This window comes from Panthera onca, chromosome B1 (genome assembly GCF_046562875.1).
Source record: "Panthera onca isolate mPanOnc1 chromosome B1, mPanOnc1 haplotype 2, whole genome shotgun sequence".
Taxonomy (NCBI): domain Eukaryota; kingdom Metazoa; phylum Chordata; class Mammalia; order Carnivora; family Felidae; genus Panthera; species Panthera onca.
In genome coordinates, this window is record NC_138342.1 from 189527632 (window position 1) to 189554498 (window position 26867).

At 47.9% G+C, this 26867-nt stretch overlaps 1 protein-coding gene across 7 annotated transcripts in view; it reads left to right on the top strand.

Annotated features, from left to right (window-relative positions):
- The window catches only part of IRF2 (interferon regulatory factor 2), an 87251-nt gene extending 61274 nt beyond the window's left edge, over window positions 1-25977 (top strand). For all 7 annotated transcript variants that reach the window (XM_078445278.2, XM_078445276.2, XM_078445275.2 and 4 more), the window contains 4 exons: window positions 3255-3372; window positions 15250-15414; window positions 23245-23291; window positions 24617-25977. In XM_078445278.2, the coding sequence (XP_078301404.1) occupies window positions 3255-3372; window positions 15250-15414; window positions 23245-23291; window positions 24617-24925 (639 nt within the window). In that variant the 3' untranslated portion in view covers window positions 24926-25977. The remainder of the gene's footprint in view (window positions 1-3254; window positions 3373-15249; window positions 15415-23244; window positions 23292-24616) is intronic.
- The last annotated feature ends 890 nt before the right edge of the window (window positions 25978-26867 follow it).

Genomic DNA, 26867 nt, shown 5'->3' on the forward strand with positions numbered 1-26867 from the left:
CATAATCTTTGATTTTCTTTGGGGCAGGTTGGAAACCAAAACTAGCTGATTCACAGGACAGCCTATCTCTAAACTAAGAAAGGGAACTGAAAGAGGAGGCTGGCTCAGGATTAATCTGGCCCTGAGATAGTACAGCAAGGCAGGGGACAGGGCAGGCCTGGGGCACCATATGGGACCAGGAGATGCTAGACAAAGACCTCTATGCGCGTGTTCCATAGAGAACTGTGCACCCCCTTGCTTAGTTTGACTTCTTTCCTTTTTAAAAAAAAAATTGTTAATGTTTGTTTATTTTTGAGAGAGAGCGAGAGAGCGTGAGCCGGGGACAGGCAGAGAGAGAGAGAGGGAGACACAGAATCTGAAGCAGGTTCCGGGCTCTGAGCTGTCAGCAGGATGCAGGGCTCGAACTCACAGACCATGAGATCATGACATCACTGAGCTGAAGTCAGAGGCTTAACTGAGTGAGCCACCCAGGTGCCTCCCCCGCCTTTTTTTAAAGTATATAGTTTAGGTTTGACTAAGTACAGTGAAGACCCTTTTGTTTTGCACCCTGCGTGGAGATCTTTCGGACAGGCGCTGGCTACATCTCGCTCTACAGTGTACTCTTACTGTCCTTCCAGAGTGATGATACCGGCGACATGGTTGGCGCTGCAGATTTCAAAAGCAACAGGGCATTTCTGAAGTAGGACGTTCGAGTCTGACTCATCTCCGTTGGAAGAGCGTGCTGTTTGTTGCGTTAGAGACGTAGCGCGGGACACAGGGTAGGGATGGGGTGGGAAGTAACACGGTGTGGAAAATACTTCTGTCTGAATCTCTGTGGGGATTAGCGCAGGGTTGATTAAGACAAAGCTCCTGGAATAGGATCATGTTGCGTGACGAAAGACGGAGTTCGGTTCTTGTATCTCCTTAGGCTAAAAGTAGTGTGATCTTGGAAAATTAATTTAGTCTCTGAGTCATAGTTTTCTCAAGTGTAAAGTTGATAGAAGTATCACTTGCCACTAATTAAACTGTAGATCATGCGAAGCACTTGAGAGGCCTTCAGCTGAGATCAGAATAATTTAGGTCTTTAAATCTATGCACGTCTGGCTGCCTCGTTACTTTTATAAGCAACCTAGAAGCAGAGTGAAATAAATAAAAGTAAAAAATAACTTGACAACCTAAGAGAGCCATAAAGATTAGCAGTTCCTTTCCTAATTCCTGAAGATGTTCTGCACATAGTTCCTTTTGGGCAATTGCGGAAGAATGGATAGAGGGGCGTGGCCAGGGAGGGAGATGTGGAAAAGGGGCCGCTGAGAAAGCAGCAAGAGAGGCAGGTGGCGTCAGAAGGTGGGGAATTAACACCAGACGGTCACATTGTCAGGAGTGATAGTGCGTTCCCCTCCTGTTGGATGTCGGAGTGTGGGGTTGAGGGACGGTACTTAAGGACAGGTCATTGCATTCGCGAGCAGTTGTATTGGTGATCTTGAATAATAGAAAGCATTTATTTGATGCTAAGTGCTAGGGGCATATTTGTCTCATTTAATCTTCACATCATCCCTGGGACATGGGTCCCTTATCGTCCTCAGCTTACAGCTGTCTACAGTGCCCTAGAAGAGGCTTGAAGAGGGTTAAATGAGGTCCTGCATCCAGTACAAGGTGGGAGGAACCAGGCTTTGAGCCCAGGTCCGTGTGACCGCAAAGCCTGACAGACAACACGCGTGTCCTCCCGGCCCCACAGGAGCCGGGAGCTTGAGCCCGAGGCTGGGGTGGCGGCCCTACCCCAGGCTCTAACAAGGGTACGGGTGAGGAGGCTACGGTGGGAAAGGCAGACACCTGTTCAGGAGTTTGGCAGTAAAGGAAGAGAAACGGTGGACACTCGTGTCACAGGCAAGCGAGTGCTCCCCAGAACGGGCAGAGTTCCTATTTGGACTTGTACAAAGGGGGAGATGCAAGGCGCTGCAGGAGAAAGGGAGAAAGGGGTAAGACTGTGCCGGGGGGGACTATCCTGGGCCCTTCTCCTGTTTGCCCTTTGGGGCCTCTTGTCGGCCGTGCAGTGTGGAAGTTTATTAGGACTGAGCTACGTGGTGAGGTGGTGCCTTCGAGGTTAGAGTGAGTTACCATGGTGGGAGTCTGCCAGGTGGGGTCATGAAGGAAGAGGTTAATTTCTTCCTCCTTCCCTAAGACTTTTGGGGAGGGGGTGTTCATCCCTGATTCCAGGTAGCATGTAAACAAATGGGTAAGACTAGTTGGCATGCCTTGGAGGTGCCACCACTCTGGATTTTTCAAAGCACAGGCATGTCTATCTCCGATGACCTTCTGCTCCCGTCTTGTGTTCTTTCTGCCCCCACTCTTCATTCTGGTTTCCCAAAGGGGTTGTCCTGTGTGGCTTTTTTTTTTGTCTGGCTCAATTGATCATAGATGCAAATGCAACCTGACCTTGAGGAAAAGCTGTCTCATCAAAATGCTGAAAGTCCATAGGTACCTCAGCACTGGCTCCCCCAAAGTTGGTTGGCTTTCTCAGAGGTCGGAGGGCTCCGGTGGGCTTGAATAAAGCAGAATGGAGAGCTACACTAAGGAAAAGGAATTTGTTGCATTGTTTCAATAGCATGAACAAGTAGCCTCTCGGGCGGCCCGGGACGTTCACACACTCGAAAGGCATTTACGTGTAAGCCCTGGGCGTGGGGTTGCCCCACTGGACGAAGCCTTCCACTTGGTCTGGCCCGTGTTGTCCGCCACCGGCCCAGAGCAGGGTGCTCAGGTGACCAGGGCCCAGGGCAAACCTTACCTGAGGAGAAGTCGTTCACAGAGTCCCCTGGGTTCCTGTTCTTGGCGCAATGGTTGAGGCGGACCTTCTCCTCAGAAATAATTGTGGAAGACGTGGCATGATTCCTCCCCTTAGAAAGCCAGGAGTTGGCCCTCTTGAGCACCCCGTCTCTCAGAGAAGGAAGATCTGGCAGCTAGGCACACGGTACCCAGACAGTTACGCAGCCCTGCTCAACCCCCAAACCGTCCTCTACAGGTGTAAGCATTTCATAAACGCAAACCAGCTTGCTGGGACCCTTTCCTAGAAGGAAAAGAAGAGAGGGCCATACGTGGTAGTCTAGTCTATGCAGAAACATGCTTCTTTAGCTTCAGGCTGATTTAAATTAGCAGGGAACGCATTCGGGAGACGAACATGACCCTAGCGTTAAAGAAAGTAGACAGAGGGTAGAGTTGAAGCTAAGAAAAAGGAGGGAAAAGGAAGTGTTCTCAATTCTTTTTTCTTTTCTTCTTCCTAGCAAGAACCAGTTGAGTCATCTTTGGGGCTTAGTAATGGAGTAAGTGATCTTTCTCCTGAGTATGCCGTCCTGACTTCAGCTATAAAAAATGAAGTGGATAGTACGGTGAACATCATAGGTAAACTGTTTTGACATCTCATTTTTCATACACACAAGCAGCCCCCCGGGGTCTGAAGTTTGTAAAACGTGATTTGAAATAACATAGTCAGGGGGAGGAGGTCTTGGAACCATCTGAAAACGCAAAGTTCCAGCCCCTAGATTTCAGGGCTGAAAAAGAAAGACCTCTGAGGTCAGATAAAGGAGCTTGCGATGGGTCAGCCTCAAGAGTGACTTCCCCGGAGAGTCCGGTAGGTGAAATGGGTTTTTTTTTTTCTCCCAGTGGCTCACGATCAGCAGTTCTCCGTCTTTCAGTAAGCGGTCACGTGGGCAAAAGTGTTATTCATTTAACTTGGGACCCAGGAGAGGGAAGACTGTCCTCGTGGGTCCTCTCTGCCCCTGCTCCCTGGCATACCTCCCATACAAGCGGCGCTCGTTCTTACAAATGAAGGAACTGAGGCACAGAGACCTGTTGCCAGAGGGCACACTTTGATTCCACAAAGATTCTTGAGCGCCTTCTGTATACCAGACTCCGAGCTAGAAATAGGTTGGGGGGCAGGACAGTCTCTGTGGAAGGACGGTCAGTCACCACATAGCGCCACAGATATCTACGGCGCTGGCATTTGAGAAGAATGCTGCAAAGAAAAGAACAAGAGGGAATATCCGGGGCCGGATTTAGATTGGGGGCTTCGTGAAGGGGTGACATTTCCTCTGCAGTGGGTGGGTGAGGAGGGGCCACGTGGGGCGGGCCCCAGAACTGTGGGACACGGACCTCAGTGTAGGAACCCACTTGGAGTACTAGGAGGAAATCCAGAGGGGCCGAAGTCCCCCCCATCAGAGGGGGACACAGGGTAGGCTCCTGGGGGCCTGTGCAGGCCATGGGAAGGACTTTGGATCTTATTCCCAAACTGCCAGAGGGTATGTTTCAAAAAATACATATTTTTAAATTTTTATTATTTTATTTAATTAAAAAAAATTTTTAATATTTACTTATTTTTGAGAGACAAAGTGCGAGTGGGGGAGGGGCAGAGAGAGAGGGAGACACAGAACCTGAAGCAGGCTCCAGGCTCCAAGCTGTCAGCACAGAGCCCGATGCAGGGCTCGAACCCACGAACTGTGAGATCATGACCTGAACTGAAACCAAGAGTCGGACGCCTAACCGACTGAGCCACCCAGGCACCCCAAATATATATATATATATTTTTATATTGAAGTATAACAGACAGTAGAGTGCACAACCGTTTTACATACACCTGCAATGTAAACACCACCCCTTGGAGGGTTTTCGGCAGGAGGGTGACCAGTGTGAATTTCATCTCAACCAAGTCCCACTGGGCCACTGCACTGAGTGGACAGTGGGGGTTCTGTGCGGGAGTGGAGGCCCGTGACCTTGTCTTCCAGCTCCAGCCCCAGAATCCACAACCCGGCCTTGCCCTCAGGCGCCTTTGCGTCCCTTAAACCCTTCCCCGTTTTGTAGCCTGTCAGGGCTTCTGATGCCGGTAAGAACCAGTGAGATCACGCAGAACCATGAGAGCAAACCTCTTGTCCAGGTACCTTCGTTCCTGGATCCTTAGCCGAGTACTGATGGGAGGCTACGGATGGGTGCTGTAAATGTCACTCGCCCCTCCTTCCCCCTGGGTTCTGGCGACTGGGAAGTAGGATGATGTATGCAGGGACTCCCCTGAACGCTGCGGGCTTTGGCAGAGTGCGGTGTGAAGGAAGGACGGGAGCATATGTTGCGAGCTCGCTGTATCAGGGCAGATAATGGCCCTGCCTGCCAGGCTTCCCTTCCTCGGCAGGCAGGCGGTCTCTGGAAAGCCTTCCCCATTGAGCCCTTTAAAAAGAAACAGCAACAACAAGCTAATTTGCCAAGACTCCAGGCACTTTTTCTTAAGATTCAGCTATTTCCAGGGAGCTGGTGGGTTTTGCGCTACCCTTCATTTATGCGGTGAATTCAGCCTCAGATAAAATGGCAAACAAAAGCCAGAGTGGTATCAGAGGGGTTTTTTCTGGCCTTTTTTTCCCCCCTTAAACATTTGGTTGAGTCTTTGGCATGTAAATTCTCTGTCAGGTTGATTGTTCTTTGCCCTTTCGGTAGGATTAGTGCTCTAGGGGCTGGTGCTAATTTAATGAGTCATTACTTCCTTACTTCCGGGCAAAGACTGGATGCCCGGTTTGGTGTAGAACTTGATTACACGAGTCTCTTCCTTGGCCTAATAATAAAATAATAATGGACGCAGTAAAAGGAGTTTGAATATCTTGAATCCGTTGGTGGCCTTCACAACGCTGTATAATAATATACCAAGTGGATCCATACAAGCATTTTAAAGGAATGGGTGATTGGTGATCCTTGTTAACAGCAGCTCTATCTCCAGTTTTAAACCCTTCACAGATTTTTTTTTTTGGTCTCCACTCCCACGTATCATTAATTAGCCATTCCCAGCCTGTGTGACTTGTGGACGGAGGTGACAGACACAGGGATTCTGATTCCGAGGCCACTGTGGAATTTGAGAGATTCGGTTTCTCTTAACCTTTTAAAAACGCTTTATTGAAAACTGACACCGTTTCTCACGTTCAGTTCGTTTGTTTCTAAACCCGGGGTTCGTTCCAGTTTTGTATTTAGGCACCAAGAGGAAAACTTCCAGATGTTTTCATTCTACTTTTATGAGCATTATGTTGATAGGGTTAAAATTGGGAACTGAAATGAGTACTTGATATGAGAGCAATTTTTCACACTGTCCGTAAGCTCTTAGGTAGGGAAATAGATTGAAAATCAATACGTCAAGTCAGTGGAGGCCAACCACCCAGTACATTTTCATTCCAGACAGGGTAGAGGTTATTGTAAGTGAATCCAGTTCAGTGTGGAGAAGGAGAAAAGGGGAACGGACCGTGGCCCGGACACAGGGACTCTTGCTTGATTGCTGTTCTGTTTGACTTTTATTGTTGCCAGAGATGATAACGGTTAGTCACACGCAGGCTTACAGGCACACGCACACTTGTGGCCATCGGCGGGCTGGGTCCTGGGCTTGCCTTCTTGTCCATAACTGCTGAACGCACTTTCAGATGTGCCTAGTGGTGCACAGCAAAAAGGAGCACAGTGTCTCAATACTTAGGATTTGTCTTTTTACTTATTTATTTTTTTTGAGGGAAAGGGAGCAATTGGGGGGCGGGGGGCGGGGTGGAGACACACACACACACACACACACACGCACACACACACACAGAATCCGAAGCAGGCTCCACGCCAACAGGCTGACGGCAGGGAGCCCGATGTGGGGCTCGGGCTCACAAACTGTGAGATCATGATCTGAGCTGAAGTCAGACGCTCAACCGACTGAGCCACCCAGGCGCCCCGGGATTTGTCTTTTAATGTTCCATCTCTCCTGTCTGATTAAACACACAGGTTGGCGTATAAGATAGCCCAAAGACCCATCCCTGCTTTCCTTTTAAGGAGTGGGGGGGGAACACTCCTTTATTTTTATTTTTACTTTTCTTTAGCATTGAATTCTGTCTTGTGGGGGAGGAGGGGGGGGAGGACTTCTGTTTTTAGGAAGCGGAAGACGCCAGCAACATGTTGAATTGTTCTGACAATACCCCCTGGCATCTTGCCCAGGTTAGCAGCGCTTTTGCTGAGCCGTATTGAAATCATCTCCGGGCCAGTGTAAAAAGTTTGCAGGTGCGGACATTCTGTCTGACTTGCCCAGGCAGTGCTTTACAACCCCATTGTGTTTCTTGATAAAAGGTAACCCACCCTTCAATAAAGCAAAGATTGCCGTGTAACAGAGGAGGCTATTCATTGCTCCAAAGTAAATCGAGCAACCCTTAGTCACGAATAACAATTAGGAAACAATGTAATTTGAATTTTGTCTGGATTTTGTCTGCCCAAATGCACCTTATGGGATGTATGTACTTCTTTTGGTAATTGCTTCCAAATTTGACTGGCTTTGGAAGCAAAGCTTGGTAGCTCTTTCGGACAAGCTTAGGAGCTCAGGTATCACCAGGAAGGACCTGTGTTGGAAGAGAACATGACGTGGGTCCCCACGAGGGCCTCATGGTTGTGACTCAAGGTTGGCAGCCTCTGGCACCAGAATTCCTAATGCTTTGAGGTCGACCAAAGGTGGTGCTAGGCGGTAGAATTATGTCTTCATCTTTTCCCAGCTCCTTTGCTCACCCTTCTTTTGTTTGCTGTTTTTCCTGGTGCTTAAGATGTAGAACAAAAAAACTTCATCAACAAGATAAATAATAGCTTGAGGTGGCTCTTTATTTTTTTTCATATTTTTTAAAGTTTATTTATTCATATATATATGTATATATATATATATATATATAGAGAGAGAGAGAGAGAGAGAGAGAGAGAGGGAGTGTGCAAGAGGGGAAGGGGCAGAGAGAGGGAGAGACAGAATCCCAAGCAGGTTCTGAGCAGTCAGTGTAAAGCCGGACGCAGGGCTCGAACTCACTAACTGTGAGATCATGATCTGAACTGAGATCACACGTTGGACGCTTAACCAACTGAGCCTCTCAGGGGTCCCTTGAGGTGGACCTTTAGGTGGAAGGCATTCCCTGGCAAGGGAGAGGGAGTGAAGGTCTTCCGTGCTCCTTCTCGGGGTGGGGTGGGGGGGCTGCGCCTCCTGCCTGTTTCTGGGAGGGCTGAGCTGTTCACCCCCTCACGCGACAAGGCATCCGGTTCTGTTAGGACTAGAAAACGCAGAGCAACATGAACCCCCACGTGAGACGTGAACCCAGACCCAGAACCCATAGTGCACCTTATTTTTCTCTGGTGGACCCGGCCTGGAAAAGCCTGGTCACAGAGATGGGCCCGTGCGGGACGCTCTCCGTCACCATGAGCGTGCAGAGTTCCGGCAGTAGTCTGAGCTATGTCTTTTCAACCTTAAGAAGTTTTTTTTTTTTTTTTTTTTTTACGTTTTTATTTATTTTTGAGACAGAGAGAGGCAGAGCATGAACGGGGGAGGGGCAGAGAGAGAGGGAGACACAGAATCGGAAACAGGCTCCAGGCTCCGAGCCATCAGCCCAGAGCCTGACGCGGGGCTCGAACTCACGGACCGCGAGATCGTGACCTGGCTGAAGTCGGACGCTTAACCGACTGAGCCACCCAGGCGCCCCCAACCTTAAGAAGTTTTGATTTGCCCAAGAAACCTGGCATCCTTTCATGAGGCTAAAGGTTTCTCACCTTCCCCTCTGCCTTGCCACTCCCACCTCATTTATAATTAACCATCAGCTCCTCGGGTTTCTCAAATCCGGCCCCTTCTTTCTGTTTCTGACACCAGTCCCAGTCACCTTTGCTGTCGCAGCGCTCTGTTTCCATTCCGCCCCCGCCCCATTCATTCTCCACACAGAGTGACTTTTTAAAAAAAACAATGCCAGTCTCACCATGTCACCATTGTCCCCAAGACGAAGATCTGAGTCTCTCTTGTCTCCACAGAGTCCTGGTGACCTGGTCCTTGCCCACCCCTTTTATTTGTATATATACTTTGAATGTTTATTTTTGAGAGACATAGAGACAGAGTGTGAGCGGGGGAGGGGCAGAGAGGGAGGGAGGCACAGAATCCGAAACGGGCTCCAGGCTCCGAGCTGTCAGCACAGAGCCCAACGCAGGGCTCGAACCCACGAACCGCGAGATCATGACCTGAGCCAAGTTTGGAGGCTTAACGGACAGAGCCACCCAGGCGCCCCATGAATTTGGTTTTGAACTTGAATGATTCAGCATGTTGTGACTTCCATGTGCCTGTCCAGCGTGCAAGCGAGGTGGCTCTGGCTTTGTCACTGTGGCGCGGCCCTTAGGGCTCTGTCAGCGCAGCACAGAAAGAAACGGACGTTTGGCAGTTCCGCTGGGAAGCGTAAGCTGCTACCCCGGCACGTCTCACCCACATTTCTGCTCCCAGACTGTTGACCCTCGTGATGTATTGATCAACTCTCCTGAGATTGTATTGGGGCAGAGTATTTGCTCCCCTTGATGGTAACGTGTGGTGCTGTTATCTCGGCCCCGTCACCCTCGTGCTTCACCCTGACCTACATCAACCGGTTGGGGTGGGTGCAGGCTGCAGGGGGTCCGTCTGGCCTGTTCGAGGACAGAACTCCATTCTCTAAAATTATTAACCCTGTAGTGACGGTCTTTCCCACCATTGCTCTTGGACATCTGTCCCAGATCATGCCTGCATTTTATTCATATGCACACACACACACACACACACACACACACACACACACCCCAGATTAGAAAGACTTGGGTTTTAGACCTCCTTCTGCAGGTTTTTTATTTTATTTATTTATTTGCCACATGACCTTGGGCAAACTCCCTAACCTCTCTGAGACTCCATGTCCTCAAATATAAGGTAGAAATAATAATACTGATCCTGCCTACCTCACGGGGTTGTTGAGAGCACAAAATGAGCCTAGTGGAAAAGTCACTGTGTAGTTAGAAGGTGGTAAAATAATATTGTGATTAAGTAAGATCCGAGTAAGAAAAGTAGCCTCCAATCTGTGCCTCATCGTCGCAGCTAATATTAACAGTTCCAGTTCTCAGACTTTCAGACAGGACGAAGAAGAAATTTCTCTCCATAATACCACGCCGATGGCCTGATTTTCTGTGCCCTCTGGTATGCTTTAACGTTTCATTTACTTATTTTGAGGGAGACAGAGACAGCGGGAGTGAGGGAGGGGCAGAGAGAGAGGGGGAGAGAGAGAGAGAGAGAATCCCAGGTCGTCTCCATACTGTCAGCGCAGAGTCTGATGCTTAACTGACTGGGCCACCCAGGTGCCCCCCTCCCCTAATTGGCTTTATTCTCGAACCTGCAGCTACCTAGGTGACCTTGCCGGTTATTTGTCTGGCCTCTCTGGGTCTCAGCTTTCTTTAGTTATAAAGTGGTAGGACCAAGCCTCCCCGCCTTCAGAGGCCCTTGTTTTCATTTCTAATAGTCTCTGCTATTAAGAGCTTTCTGTGACGCATGGGGGCAACTGTGTTCTCAGGTGGAGCCCTCCACTAAGTCAACAATTGTTAATAAAGTTGGGATGACCCTTTAAGGAACCACACTGGCTCATCAGTAACCAGCCACGAATAATATTGTTGTAATTCTTAGCAACTAGGTCCAGATAACATTACATTCCTGTGGGGGACTCTTTCCCCGATGTGCTGGAGAAGGTTGGTGGATTTCAAGCCCCTCCAACCATTGGAGAGTTTCCTTGGCACCCAATATAGAGCTGTTGAAAAGCAATTCCACTGCTGGTTATGAGCCCAGAGTCTCATTAAGGTGAGATGCGTAAGTTTTTATCCTCAGATGGGCTTATTAGGAAGCCAGAGGCGCCCGGTCAGAATTTCCTGAGCTCTCTTAGCTGGGGAGACCATTATCGGGGAGTACTTGAGTTAAGCCTTGGGGTCAGGGAAAGTGGAATCTGATTGCTGGTTTTGCCACTTACTGGCTGTCTGGCCTCAAATTAGTATTTAACTCTTCATGATGCCTTTTCCTCGTGTCTAGAATGGGGACAGTAATTGTGCCTTCCTCATGGGGCTGTGGAGACTTATAGATGGGACGTACAGGGTGAGTGGGAAAGGCAAAGATTAAGTGCTTGGGAAGCCTTAGGCTTTGTACGATTACTTATCCGAGAGGATGTTCAGGTGCCTAGCAGGGTGCCACCTGTGACTTTATTTGCCTTAGGGGTTGCTAACAGTTCTGCTACTTGCCCGTCTTTTCAGGTGTCAGGAGTCAGGAGTCGGTGTCACTGGGGGCAAAGGCTAGTGGTTTGGGGAACTCGTGAGAGAGACATAGAGGCAGAGATTGGTCAGTGGATTAGGGGTTGTGCCTAAAGCACATCCAAAGAGCATCTCAGATGTTGAGATTTCCCTGTTTCTCTTTTGGGCTGGAACCTTACGGATTGGGACCTCAATGATGTTCAGATATTAAGTGAAATAATGTAAAATGAACCTCTTCTTGGCCGGTGCACTCAGTTGTGTAACCACCACTATATTCAAGACCTACGACATTTTATTACCCCTAAGCATTTCCTCCCCTTACCCCCAGCTTCTGGCAACCATGGCCCGCCCTATCTTCATCATTTCATCTAGGTTCTAAAAAGCCCGGTGCGCCAGAAGTCCTGACATTTGCTAGGAAACATTCATTGTCACATCCGGCCTTTGCAAGCGGCCATGGTCTCCTCTGGGACTCCGGCTCCAGTCGGTGAGCCTTGCCGTGTTCATTCATCTCTTTGTTTAGCAGAAATTCACTAGCTGCTCTCAGACATCAGCCACGAGCCTGGGCTACGACTTGATACACAAAGTTCTAATCCCAGTTCTCGGCTCTCTCAGGAGCCACAATTTGGTGGCGAAGATGACGCATCCAAATAAAAAGTTAAAAGGAGACATAAAGAATTAACTTGCAATAGGAGGCAGAAAGTCAGGAAGTGTCTCCAGGTCATGTCATGTTGTTAGTGTTGGCCGAGCAGTGGGGACCGCGAGTGAGGGGCGCTCTGGAAGGGGAGGTCAGACAGTTCTGGATGGTCAGGAAAAGGCTCCAGAAAGACAGAGGCATTCTGAATGCTGCCTGTTGCTCACCTTCCCCTTCCAACCCGTGTTACCGCCTCACTGAAGCCTTTGATGCTTCCCACTGGGAGAAAGTTCTCTACTGTCTTTTCTTTTCACGCTGTCCTAAACTTCACCTCTCGAGCCTTCTGTGCTGACCAGGAGCCCTACGAGACAGCTCACAAACCAGGCCCTTGCTGGCTCGGTCATGTCCTGCCCCTCCCCAGTACGTGACAAGTTGTCCTACGAAGTAGGTGCTCAGCAAATCTTCCGTATGTTGAATGACCGAGTCGGGCATTCTGGGCAAAAGCAGCGAGGGCAAAAGTTCCTGGTCAGAGAGTTCGCGGGGCTGTTGTAGAGAGGAAGACTTTTGAGCTGCTGTCATTGGGTACAGTCCCAGCTCGCTTGCCGTCTATTTGCAACGACAGTGCAAGAGAGAATTGAATTTTGGAGTATGGGAAGTTAACGTGGCTTCGATGGAAATCTAATTCATAGAAGAGCCTAATTGCCTTAGTGTGCAGGGTATTACTTGTAGCCAGCCCTCCTCGTACACACGCCCCGTTTGGCTTCTATCTGCCGACTGCTTTTAGGACTTGGGAAATCTCGTTTTCCTGCCATTTTGTCTTCTGTGCGAGAAGAGGCAGAAGAAACTCGAGAGAGATCGGTGTCAGCACTCAGTCTGTGTCTGGTGAACTGCATAATTGATGCTGTCCTGCTCAAATAGGATAGTCCAAAGATAAAATAAGAATTGGGGAGTCTGCTTGCCATATATAGTCTGCCTTCCTCCTCTTTAATTTTGTCCCCTCCAGGAGAACTTAGACAACATTCCATTTCCCTTCCCTTCTGAATGCTGTGGCTTTGTGGATGGTTATCACATCCCCAGATCTCCTTCCCCAGCCTCGTGCGTGCTTTTCCTCTCTTCCTTCCAGAACCCGAGAATCCTCACTCCCTTCTCAAGCCTTCTCCGAGTAGAATCAGGTCATGTTCTCCCTACGTCGGGCTGGTCATTTCATCTCCCTCCAAAAAAAGCAATTAAAACAGGAACTCATTTCTAAACAAAAATACCAGAGCAATGAAAATACTTTGAGCAGTTAAAACAAGCATTTGCCCATGATGGCAAACTTCTCAAGAAGATTGGAACACGGCGGCCTTCTTGCCTACCCTGATGGTCGGGAAGATGCGAGGGACACGGGCACCGTACATAATCCACAGACTGTGTGACTTTGGAGAAGTCAGTCTACCTCTCTGTGCCTGAGTTAGTTTCTTAGTTGATCGTAGGATGATGGTGGTTTGCCTGTCATGGTCATGGGTGGAAATGTTAAAATAACTTACACGAGTAAAACATTGACTGTGATGGCAAAGTATTTTGAGGCCCTTGGGAAAACACTGTTATTCCTTTGTTATTTCCATGGGTTTATTGGTGGCGGTTTTCAGGGATATTTCATCCAGTCAGTTGCCAACAGAAGTCTAAGGTCAGTTCTGTTGGAAAGTAGGGGAGGGCATTAGGGACATTCGAATTAAAACCACCGTAAGATACCACTGCACACCTATCAGAGTGGCTGACAGAAAAATAGTGGCCACGCCAGAAGCGGACGAGAATGTGCATAAATGAGATCATCCCTACGTTGCTGGTGGGAATGGGAAACAGTACAGCCACGTCAAGCCAGAGTTTGGCAGTTCCTTGTAGAATGAAACATGAAGTTACCGTGTGACCCAGCAATTGCATTCTTGGGCTTTTATCCCAGAGGGGTGGAAACTTAGGTTCACATAAAACCTGAACACGCATATTCATAGCAGCCTTATTTGTAACAGCCAAAACATGAAAACGGCCTCCTTCCCCAGCCTCTTGGGTGCCTTTCCTCTCTTCCTTCCGTGGCTGGAGAGTTAAACAGACTGTGCTATATCCACACCGGGGAATATTACTCGGCAGTGAACAGGAACCAACTGTTGGTATCCACAGCAACTTAGGTGAATCTCTAGGGAATTAAAAAGCCAATATAAAAAGGTTACTGTGTGAGCTCATTTATGAAACATCCTTGAAATGACAAAAATTATGGAAATGGGGGACAGGTTAGTGGATGTCAGGGGTTAGAGATCATGGGGAAGAGAGGCTGAAGGAAGGTAGATATAAAAGAGTCACGTAGGAGATACTTGTGATGATGGACGTGTTTTGTATTTTGATTGTGTTGGCAAATGTGAAACTCCGTAAGTGATAAAATTGCAGAAAGCTAATTGCGTGTGTGCATGCGCGCACACACACACACACGCACGCACGCACAGGAAAACTGAGGAAATCTGAACAAGATGCCTAGAATGTTATCAGTGTCGGTATCTTGGTATTGTACTGTAGTCTTAAATTTTAATTTTTTTTAAGTTTATTTATTTTGAGAGAGAGCGTGCCGGTGGGGTAGGAGCAGAAAGAGAGGGGAGAGAGAGAAGCCCAAGCAGGCTCTGCATTATTAGTGCAGAGCCTGATGTGGGGCTCGAACTCGTGAACCATGAGATCATGACCTGAGCTGAAACCAAGAGTCAGATGCTTAACCGACTGAGCCACCAGGCGCCCCAGGAATTGTACTATAATCTTGCAAGATGCTTGCATTGGAGGAAACTGGATAAAGGGCACACAGGATCTCTCTATTACTTCTTCCAACTATATGTGACTCTATAATGACCTCAAACTAAAAGATTTGAATAAAAGGAAGTTGAGGCAGGATTCAGAGGCAAGGTGGTCGGAAATCATCTTGTCAGTGTTCTGGGGAGCTGGTGCTACCAATGTGTGTTGGGCTGGGAAAACCATTCTGTTCCACTGTTCAGATATTCCATCCAGTGGTCATGTTGCCTGCAGGGTAGGAAGGGGCTGGGAGTGTGAACAGAGCACCCACAGCTGGACATGACACAATGGAGTGGATTTTGGTGGTCCTTTCTCCTTAATAATAACATTTGGTAATATCTCTCTGGACCCAGGACCTGGAAAATGGCACAACAGCTTCCTTCGGAGCAAGAACAGAGGAAAGAAATGGGTCAAGTTCAAAGCACTGTCTTTCTGGCCCTGGGGCTAGGTCTGGATGCAGCCTCCAGTCCTGCAGGCTTGGCTGTGATTGGATTGAGTTTGGGACATTGCCACATGTAAGCACCATTGGCCAGCATGCTGGAAATAGCCCTGGGGAGCCAGGTTACTGGCAAGCTGCTTCTCTGGAGACATTAACCCAAAGCTAAAGCTGTCCTTCAGTTTCGTGGCCGATGACATGTGGTGACTGAGAATCTGACTCCTGACCATTCAGCTTTTTGGGGGAAGGTTTTCTTTCTTGAGAGCACACGTTAGAATCGTGAATCAGGCATCGGCGCCTGATGGCTGTCTTTTCTTTGAAGTTGTAGGACAGTCACATCTGGACAGCAACATCGAGGATCAAGAGATTGTCACTAATCCTCCGGACATTTGCCAGGTTGTAGAGGTGACCACCGAGAGTGACGAACAGCCAGTCAGCATGAGCGAGCTCTACCCTCTGCAGATTTCCCCCGTGTCTTCCTATGCAGGTAAGGGGGCAGGAGGGGAGCTTTGGAACTGGGCACAGATCAAGGTGGGGCAGCCCTTCAGGGTGGGGCCACCCACCCTCCACACAGCAGAGAATCTCTCCTCCGTCTTGGGAATTATTCTGGCTTTATTGTCTTAATGAACATCTCCTTGGGTACTTTTGTTCCCAGAAGTCATAGCCATAGCGTTTCTTTACTCGATCGCCCATAACATCTTTGTGCATGACTAACAAATACTATTTCTTTGGAGAAGTAGTACATCTAAGGCTATTTTGTTTGCAGAAATCTGGAAGGGTGTGTTCAGTGGAATCTGAGTTTGACCAAAAACTGGATAGAACCTCGGGGACCATTTCTTCCAGCTCCTTCATTTTTACAAGTGAAACACTTATTCTAGGTCACATGGCCAGTGAGGGTTTGGGTCAGGACTTGAACTCAACCTTGAGACCTGGACCTTCATTCCACTCCGGCAAGTTTACTTGTTTCCACATATTTTCCCCTTCTTTTTCAATTTAGTAGAGCTTCTAATCAGGCCAGGTATCTGATTCCCCAGGGAAGGGCCACATAATGACCCAGGAGTAGGATTAGAACCAGTTTCATTTGGTTCTTCGATCCTTATAGAACAAACCAATGAGTCCTTTCTCTGCCAACATTACATCATCTTATACTCTCCGATGATCTCTGTTTAATTTTGGGGGGACTTGGTTATAATTAGGAAATATATATCCCGAGTCAATGTTATTGCTTGCAAACATTACAAAAAGAAAGCAGAGGTCCTATCATGAATAACTACAGTCAGCGCTCATAATGTCGAGGAGTCCTTCCCAGTGTCCTTTCGTTAGGATGCTGCTCCCGTGACTGACACACAGTCGTGTTGGAATTGGGTTGATCGTGACAGGTTCCTTGTGAATTATCAGCCACTAACCTAACCTTTTAGTTCCTGAACATCAACTTTCTGGGTTTGTTTGGGTTTTTTTTTTTTTTTTAGCTTATTTTTTAAAATCGTGGCTAAATAGACATAACACAGAACTGACCATTTTTGCTACCTTTAAGTACACATGTCAGCGGCAGTAGGTGCCTTCACAGTGTTGTGTCGTTGCCATCCCCGCCATCGGTCTCCAGAACTTGTTCATCTCGCAAAACTGAAACTCTGTCCCCATTAAACACGAAGTCCCCGGTCCCCTCCCCCCAGCCCACCGAGAGCGACCACCATTCTGCATTCTGCTTCTGTGAATTTGGCTACTGTGGGGGGTACCTCATGTGAGTGGAATCAAACAGTATTCCTCCTCTTGTGATGGGCTTGTTTCCTTTAATGCCCTCAAGGGCCTACCTTTCTTCTGTGCTAAGAACATACAATGAATGTGAGATCAAACCTCGCCTACAAGAACCTTCTAATCTGTCAAACCGGATAAGCTTGTCATTATTTATTTGTCACATTTTGAGCCCCTGCATGTGCCTTTATGGTCTTTGCCAGGCCCCAGGAAGAATAACTACTATTTGCTGCAAGTTTCTCGTGCCCCGGGAACTGGGCTAACGGCCTGGTATCAGCTGACTTGTTTAATTATGAGAATAACCCTGTCAGCCTGGGTATCATCCTTATTCCCTCTTTAAAAATGACAAAACTCAGGCCAGTGTGGGTAAAGCAGCGTGTCCGGGGACGAACAACTGGTAAAACAGATAGAATCCACCTACATGTGGCTGGCGCCCAAAGCCTGTTCTTAACTGCCCCCCCACCCTGCCCGCCCTCCCCTGTTATGCTGCCCTGGACAGCTGCACAGGGTTCTTCCGTTCAGTGTGCACCCACAGCCCTGATCTCAAGGACCCACAGAAGACGCAGAACAGCATGTTTATGCCTTAATTTTACAGCTGAGATAACACTAGGTTACTTTGCTTATATTTACGTAGCTATGGCTAAAAACGAGTGACTTTCTTCTACATCATGAGCTACAGGCATTATTCCACCCCGTGGGTTTGTTGTTTTAAGGGTCGTAGTTTTATTGTTTTATTTTTTTATTTTTTTAATTTTTAAAAATTTTTTTTTAACGTTTATTTATTTTTGAGACAGAGAGAGACAGAGCATGAACGGGGGAGGGGCAGAGAGAGAGGGAGACACAGAATCGGAAGCGGGCTCCAGGCTCTGAGCCATCAGCCCAGAGCCCGACGCGGGGCTCGAACTCACAGACTGCGAGATCGTGACCTGAGCTGAAGTCGAACGCTCAACCGACTGAGCCACCCAGGCGCCCCAAGGGTCGTAGTTTTAGATTAGATGTTTCTGTTTATCTGTTGAAGACTTTCCGAAGACTTCTTGAGGATTCCGGAAAGACATTTTCTTGCTATTCTTCCCTCAGTGGCATTTTGCCTTAGCAGAAGAATCCCAAGGACAGCTGATCCGTGCAGAGAGAAATGAAAATTTCATTACCCTTTTCAGGATATTTGCATAGATTTGAAAAGAAGGATTCCAGTGCAGGCTGGCAGGCAGCTGGGGGGTGTTGTTGGAGCCTGGCTTTTCTGTCTGGCCTTTGGTTCTTTCCATTGTTTTTATTGTCTTAATTCTCCAGAACCTTTTGGAGTGAGGCTCATTGGCTAGAGCCAAAATGTTTCATCACGGCTGCTTTTCTAGAGCTTACCGATGTGAAATGTACCTGTTACGGATGGTGGCTGGTTTAAGTCTTTTCGACAGGAGTTTTACGGCTTTCTGCTAGGAGAGGCAGCTCTTTGGTTGTAATTCACTCTTCTTATTTTCCGTTCCCCAGAAGGATAGGCTGTTTGTGTTTTCGTGATGAGATTCCTTTGTTTGGACTGGAATTCAGCTGTCGACTTCCTCCAACCATTTTCATTCACTTGTTTAGGAAACTGGTATTCGGAGGCTGTTGTTTATTATTTTTTTACCCTCACTGATCACTGAAATCTAATCCAGTAGCATTACAAAACCACATTCAGTTTTGCAAGTCTGTCTAAATTTTGTGGCGAGCAAGAAAAGAGGTGGTTTCTTCGAGTGGAGGTACTTGTGTTGGATGTTTGAAGACAATATAAAATTCTTGCTGGATTCTTAAAACTTTCACCCTGGGGAGAGATAATCCCAAAGGCCAACCTTGGGAAACTCTGGAGGACGGTCATTTTATATTTTTAAAGGTTTATTATAAAGTGGCGCCTTGCATGATGTATCTATGGCACCAGGATTTTATTAGGTAATTGATGGTTTAGTAAAAGAAAGCCATAGCAATATATTGTGGAGGGCTGGACGAGAGGATGGAGAAGAGTTAGAGGAGAGAATATAATACAAAGGATTGATTGGTTATAACCAAGAGAATGGAAATTGCCTATTGACCTGGAACTGGCAGTGAAGACTTCCTTAAGGAAACCATAGTAGGCTTGCATTTGGTTGGGTGGGGCAAAGATAAAAGTACTTTGAAATTAAGAACACTCTGATTTGAATCTTTTGATTGAGCTTTCCAGGGAGTTGAGCAAAGGATGGACGGAAAGAAATCCTTGTCAATCTTATTAATAAAGCTTATGGAATAAGAGCCTTCCAGAAAATGTACCAGGGTATCAGCATGCAAAAAGGCTTTAACACTACACATATTGCATGATTGCACATGGCACGTATTGTGTAAAGACGTATTGTTTTCCTCCCCATAATGTTCCTGAGGTGTTTGGACAGTAAAAACTGTGCTAAAGTGGAGTGGGAACCCAAGGCTAGTGTCATCCTAGAACCACCGCTCTGGAAGAAGAACCTCAGAGATCAGCCTACCCAAGGGTTGACCCCCTTCCCTCTCACCAGTCACTTTCAGGGAAACTGGGACCACCGTGTTGAAATGAGCTACTCACGTACCTGTTACCGCTCTGCACGTACTTTATTTAAATTTTTTTTTTTTTTACATTTTTTTTTGAGAGACAGAGACAGAGCACAAGTGGGGGAGGGGCAGAGAGAGAAGGAGACAGAATCTGAAACAGGCTCCAGGCTCTGAGCTGTCAGCACAGAGCCCGACGTGGGGCTCGAACCCACAAACCATGAGATCATGACCTGAGCCGAAGTCAGACGCCCGACTGACTGAGCCACCCAGGCACCCCTGCACGTACTTAGTCACTAGTGCTAGTCAAGCAACTCCCAATTTTTTTTATTCCATTGTATTCACAACCAGTAAAAAACCAAATCCAGACTAATCAAAAGGGAAAACAAGATAACAGTACAGGCTGATGTTGGGCAGTAGCATTGACCCAGAAGCAGTAGCTCCAATGAACACATTTGTCACACACAAAAGGATCTCAGGGTGCCTGGGTGGCTCAGTCAGTTAAGTGTCTGACTTCGGCTCAAGTCATGATCTCAGGGATTGTGAGTTTGAGCCCTGCATCGGGCTCTGTGCTGACAGCTCAAGAGCCTGGAGCCTGCTTGGCATCCTCTGTCTCCCTCTCTCTCTGCTCCTCCCCTGCTCATGCACTCTCTCTCTCTCTTTCTCTCTCTCAAAAAATAAACATTAAAAAAAAGGGGGGGGTGTCTTGAGAATGGTAATGGTGAGGAAAACCAAGGAAACAGAGGAAAATGGGCCTGTGTGCACCTCAAAGACACTGTGAGCTGGTGATTTGGGGCAGCCAGATGAGCTGTAGTTATTGCAGAGAGAAGGGTCTCGGGTCCTCAGGCTGGAGCTTCACGCATCCATGTGCTCCTAGGTAAAAGGCACTCAAGGCCATTCTTTTAGACAACTAAAAAATCTCAGCTTGCTATTATGGAGCTGTTGTTATATACTGTTATGAAATGCAGTTACTTCAGAAGTGATCTTAATCTAGAAACCATGCTCTCCACTGACATTTGCGTTAAGTTCAGAACACGTATGTCTTTTCTTGTCTCAGACCGTCTCCCTGCAGTTGAAAACTGGGTACTTAAAGGCAGTTAACATTCTGACGGTGGTCATGGTCTCTGCGAGGTCTTCCCAAGGAGTCTCCCCAGGGTCTGCCTTCCAACCTGTCCCGCCGCTGGGGCTCGGGCTGTGGCGGAATCCCGGAACCTTGGTGGTAACTGCTCATTTTGACATATCTCCAGCCCCCGACACACGCCTGTTGGCGTCTGTTTGTTTCTTTTTATTTCAAGGGGAAAGGAACCGAAGATGATGGCATTTAGGGAGGGTACTTAGGAGCAAAAGGGGTCTAGACATGTAGGAAAGGAAGAGAAACCTTGGCTTTGGAGCACAAAGAAAGCTAAGCCTAAAAATGGAAAGGGGATCTTGAAATTTCAGCTGGAGGAGCAGGAGAGCTTCAGGAAGCAGGGCTGCTGCGTTCGGTGCCCGGGGCCCTGGGCTCAGACTCGACTCGCAGTTTTGTTTTCTCTCCTCCGTGCTGACTCAGGCCACAACTCTGGCAGGTTTCTCAACATCTCTGTTCCTCATTCTTCTTGGGAGTGGCAATACTGATTCCTGCCTCCTTGGGAGACCGAGCTAGCCCAAGGGTTCCGTGAGCAGGGGAATTTTCCTTTTTTGTTGTTTTTAACTTGTTTTTGTGTGGAAACGTTTCTTGTGCCTGGTGTTGCCAGCCAGCGTCGTTAGCGGCCGAGGCCCGGCCTTGTCCCGGTGGCTGTTGCTCCCAGTTGGGGAGGGAAGTCTTGTCAGTCTGAGGAGAGGAGAGGCCCGTATCCTATCTAGGTGCTCCTGGTCAGCCCTCGGGGATCACTCAGGCCCTGGGGGTGGGGGGCTGGGGGACAGTCACTGGAGGACAGTGGCTGATCCAGGCGTAAAAAGGCTCCAGGGTGGGCCCAATGTGGTCAACATTCTTGATTTGTCTGGTTAAGGAATGAATGAACCTGTGGCCCAGTTTATCCGTTTCTTCTTTAACCTTGACTTCATCGAGATCCTGCTCTGTGGCCAGTGCTCTGGGTGGGTGAAAAGGCTTCGTCTGGGCTGGAGCCATCGGGGTCCTGGCTGTGCCACCCGCCAGATGTGAGACTGGAGGCCAGTCCCTCAGTAGATTTAGGATGGAAAGAGGTAGAAGGTGCTAGAACACATGAGCTTTTCTGCATAAGCGGGGGGGTTGGGGGGGCGGTATGGAAATAGGATCTGCTCCCCGACTGACGATCTCAGTCAGGGCTGAACAAGACCCACGTGCAAAGACACCAGCACGGCTGACACAGCTCTCTAGAAAAGTACATTGTGATGCTTTCTCTAGGCCTTGTCTGTAAATGAATGACCCAGACTCCGAGATCTCTAAGGGTCAGTGTATTTCTCTGCCCTCTGTGCTTTCGTTTCTCCATGCTGCAAACACTGAAGAGCTGCACGCCATCATTTTTTTATTTAAAAACGAATTTTTTTTTTACCTAAAAAATTTAATTAATTACTTATTTATTTTAATTTTATTATTTTTAGATAAATTTTAAATAATTTTTCAACATTTTAATTTAATTTTTTTTTCTTTCTTTAAAAAAATCCTGTATGCACAGGTGATGTGTGATCAATCACTTGCTATTGACTTTGACTGTGTTAATCTCTGTGTTGTGCAAATCCAGTGTTGAGCAAGGCTGATGAACTCAGGATAAAGGTGTGCTATCGTTTATTGAGTGTATGCTGTGGGCCAGGCCCTGTGGTAGGCCTTTTCCCACATATCCTCTCACTGATTCATCACTCAGTCCTCTTTGGAAGAGGTCCGTACTCCTGTTTGACAGATGAGGAAGCTGCATTTTGTGAAATTGAGTAACCTGCCGTGTGTCTCACAGCTGGCAGACTGAATTGGGATGGCAACCTAATTGGTTATCTGTCGCTGCACAACAACATAACCACAGACGCAGTGGCTTAAGACAACACACATCCATTATCCCGCCCGGTTTCTGAGGGTCAGGAGCGCAGGCATGGCTTAGTGGGGTTCTTTGCCCAGCATATTGCCTGCACAGACCTGTGGTCAAGGTGCGATCCAGGGCTGCTAGCTCGTCTGAGGACGGAAGTGGTGGGGAGAGTCTTCTTCTAAGCTCACATGGTTTGGCGGGGGGCGGGGGATGTAGTTCTTTGCAGGTTGGCAAACTGAGAACCTCGGTTTCTTGCTGACTGTTGGCTGGAAGCAGCTCTTACTTTTTGGTCATGCAAACCTTCCCAACATGGCTTCCTCAAAGCCAGCCAGGGAGAAAGTCTCCTCACGGGACAGCATTCGGTCCTCGTTAACGTAACCACACACATCCCATCGCTCACTGTGTTCTGTTGCTTCAAACCAAGTCTCAGGTCCCACCTACGCTCCAGAGGAGGGAATCCCAACGAGCAAGTAAACACCAGGAAGGAGATGAGGATCATGGGAGCCCCCCCTAGAATCTGTCCGCCACAGTAACCCGGGTGGGAAATGTAACTTTATAAACCGAACATAGAAGTATGAAAGGGACATGAGGTAAAGGACCGGATCCAAGTAAGTGGGGGTAATCCAGGAAGGCTCTGAGTCGGGACTTGAGTGAACTGACAGGGATGGAAAGAAAGCACGAGTGGGGTGCGTGGATGGATCAGCCCTGAGGAAAGGGGGTGAGGCAGACGCAGGAGGGAGCGGAGAGCAGATTGGCATCCTGGGGACCAACACCCCATCCTGGGAGGCAGCGGCCATGAAAAAACATAGCCTGGCCCCCAGAAAGGGAGCTACCCCCCAACTCTAAAACTTTTCTCGGGAGGGCCAAAATCAGAGACATAAAATCCACTGCAATGTCTCCCGAGCCCCAAGTGCTTAACTTTACAAAGGGGTTGAAGATGAGTTCGCTGACCCATTTCTTTTGGGAAAAAAAAAAAAAGAAGAAGTGCTGATATATTTTTCAAATACTGCCTGAGCCTCACGACAGTTGGAGCGGCAGGAATGATGGCCCTGTGTTTTTCTCTCTGTGAACAGAAAGCGAAACTACCGATAGTGTGCCCAGTGATGAAGAGAGCGCCGAGGTAAGCATGGAGGCCGCCACTCGGCTCCAACCGACGCTGTGGGAAACCATTTCCATTCCCATCCAGCACCTCGGTGTCCCGGCTGCTGGTTAAGCTGCTCTGTGTTTGATCATGAGTTTTCCTGGAGGAGTGTGTGTGTGTGTGTGTGTGTGTGTGTGTGTGTCTTAAAATATACATAACATGAAATTTACCACACTTTTGGATTTTGAATTCTAAATTTAAGCTTTGGGACCTGAGCGGGAGGCAAGAGAGTGAGATGTTACTATTAGAAAAAGAGGCTATGACGGCAGGAAAAGGAAACTCAAGTGGAGGCCAGGAACTGTTGATATTCTCAACCACTATAAACATCCCAGTTCAGCCGCAGAAATAGAACGTCCAAGTGGCCAAGAGCAGTGACCGGAAGTAACTGTCAGAAAGTGCTAATAAGCAAATGTATCGGCACCTTTACCTGGAGTCCCCTCTCTCTGTGATCGGCGCCGAGGCTAGATGTGTGTTCAGTCTGGATTCCCAGTCGCCTGCTTCCCATTTCCCTGCTCGAGGCTGGGCTCACACAATGGCAGGAAATGGCTGTAATGTGATGGAAAGCATTCCTGCTAAGGGTCTGCTTTGTGTCTGTATTTGAGGTAGAGAGACTGACCGACTAATGGTTGTTTTTAATCCGTCATTTCCCAGTGTACTAAATACTTCAAATAAGAGTCCAGGAATTCTGCAAAGACAGGAAGCATAGATGCTCACATGCCAACCCTGTTTCTTCAAGGTCAGAAATTCCAGCTCATCCTCTGAGCGAAGCCACCTTGGAGGCCCCCTGTTTGCTCGGCACACTGGAGCTCTAAGCTATACCCATTTGAAGACAACGGAAGGGCTCCTACCCTCCGAGTTCCTCACTTCCCTTTCTCTGAAAACGCAGATTGACTCACAGATTGGATTGGGCCAGGAGTGAGGAACCAAGTCTCTATGACAGACCAGCCATGATGACCTAAAACCTAACCTAACGATCAGGCTGGGTGGTTGGAGGAGAGGGGAACCAGAAACCCAAGTTGCTGCCTTGTTTTCCTGCCTTCATAGAACAGTCTTGACTGTTTTTTCTGGGAGGTAGCAAGTAGGAATTGATAAAAAGGGAAGAGAAACCATTGCTTGGGATGTGAATAGCTGGGTATGGATGTCAGTTGAGGGCTGTCGAGACGCTAAGCTTCTGTTCATTCCACGCCTCTTAAGAAATTCATTTAACACACCGACACGTGGGAACAGTGGTGCCTCTTTATAGAAAGCCGTTCGGTAGAAGGCAAAGAAAAAAGATGTATCTCTCGATTATTTTTCTTTGCAAGGGACGACCGCACTGGCGGAAGAGGAACATTGAAGGCAAACAGTACCTCAGCAACATGGGGACACGAAGCACCTACCTGCTGCCCAGCATGGCGACCTTCGTTACTTCCAACAAACCTGACCTCCAGGTCACCATCAAAGAGGAGAGCTGTCCGGTGCCTTACAACAGCTCGTGGCCCACTTTACCAGACCTCCCCCTCCCGCCCTCCGTGACCCCAGCGCCCAGCAGCAGTCGGCCGGACCGGGAAACGCGGGCCAGCGTCATCAAGAAAACGTCAGATATCACCCAGGCCCGCGTCAAGAGCTGTTAAGCCTTTGACTTCCCCCGGTGGTTGTTGGGATGTCTTGGCTGTGTTTTGTTGTTTGTTTGTATTTTATTTTTCTCTCTGACACCTATCTTAGACAAATCTAAGGGAAAAAGCCTTGACAATAGAACATTGATTGCTGTGTCCAACTCCAGTACTGGAGCTTCTTTTTAACTCAGGACTCCAGCCCATTGGTAGACGCGTGTCTCTAGAGCCTGCTGGATCTCCCAGGGCTGCTCCCTCAAGTTCAAGGACGTCATAGGACCAACACCCACACGGGCAGCGCGGTGCTGCGTTGCCTGCGGTCAAGGCCAGCACAGTGGAGTGGATGCCTCAGAACGGATGAGAAAATGTGAACTAGCTGGAATTTTGTATTCTTGTGAATATGTACATAGGGCAGCACTAGCGACGTTGCAGTCTGCTTCTGCACCTTATCTTAAAGCACTTACAGATAGACCTTCTTCTTGTGATCTTGCTCTATTTCACGGCACATTTCAGCGTTCCCCCTTCGCGGCCCTTTGTGTCCTGCCTCCCGGCCCGTCCCCTCCACTTCCCTTTCCTCCTTGTCCTCCCCGCAGAGGCTGCGTTCCGCATCCCTGAGGAGGAGAAGAAGAAAAAGAGCTTCTCCACAGATGTCCCATTTTTAAGACTGCTTTAAAAAAAAAAAGAAAGAAAGAAAGAAAGAGAAAATCTAATCTGCTGTGCTTGAATGCCACGCGGTACAGAGGAAAACTATCATGGAGATATTATGCAAATTCCCAGATTTGAAGACAAAAATATTCTAATTCTAACCAGAGCAAGCTTTTTTATTTTTTATACAGGGGAATATTTTATTCAAGGTAAAATTCTAAAGAAAATATAATTGTTTTTTATCTTTTCTACAGCAAATTTATAATTTTAAGATTCCTTTTCTTGTTTATCAGCAGTTGTTATTACATCCTTGTGGCACATTTTTTTTTAATTTTGTAAAGGTGAAAAAGCTTTTATGAGCTCATGTAGCAATCAAATTATCCTGTGGATTGATAATAAATGAATATGATATATAGTTAAATTTTTAATGGGCATCATGCCTGACTTTGTCTGTGTCTACTTGGGAGCACCACCATGGGACAGGGCTGGACAAGTATCGTTGCTTCTTGGGCATCAAAACTTTCTCCCATTTCAACCACGAGAAACCCCGGGGGGGTTCTTAACCATGAGGACCAATTGGCCTCTTCTCTCGAATGCTCACCATGAGCCAGGTGCCAGGCTGCGTGTTTTACAGGAGTTCCCTTTCTCACTCATCAAGGTTGTGTCCAGGAGAGAGACTTCTCTCCATTTCACATGGAAGAAATGGTGACTTTTAAAATGCCTTTGCTCAAGGCCACATGGGTAGTAATCAAGGGCACGAATGAAGCCCAAGTCTGGTGTGACTGTGGAGGCAGTCATTTACCTGCTCCCCCCTCTCCTTCTCCACCTCAGTGCTGCTCCTGTTCTTCCCCATAGGTTTATACATAAGACGAAAATTTTGTATTTTTAAAAAAAATTTTTTTAAGAACGTTTATTTATTATTGAGAGACAGAGTGTGAGCATGGGAGAGGCAGGGAGAGAGGGAGACACAGAATCTGAAGCGGGCTCCAGGCTCTGAGCTGTCGGCACAGAGCCCGACACGGGGCTCGAACTCACAAACTGTGAGATCATGACATGAGCCAAAGATGGACGCTTAACCTACTGAGCCACCCAGGCGCCCCTGAAAATGTTGTATTTATGTCACACACCAGGCCCAAGGGCAAGACGTTTTCAGTAACAGGAGGTACCTGTTGGGTTCCTAGTCTCCATCAGTCCTCATTCCAGGACCTGACCCTTAGACTGAGAAGCTGCCCTCAGTACATAGGACATGTCTTTTTGCATGAGAAAACTCCAGACTCCATCACCCATTTGTCATTTCAAGGTGTATACCTGACCTTGG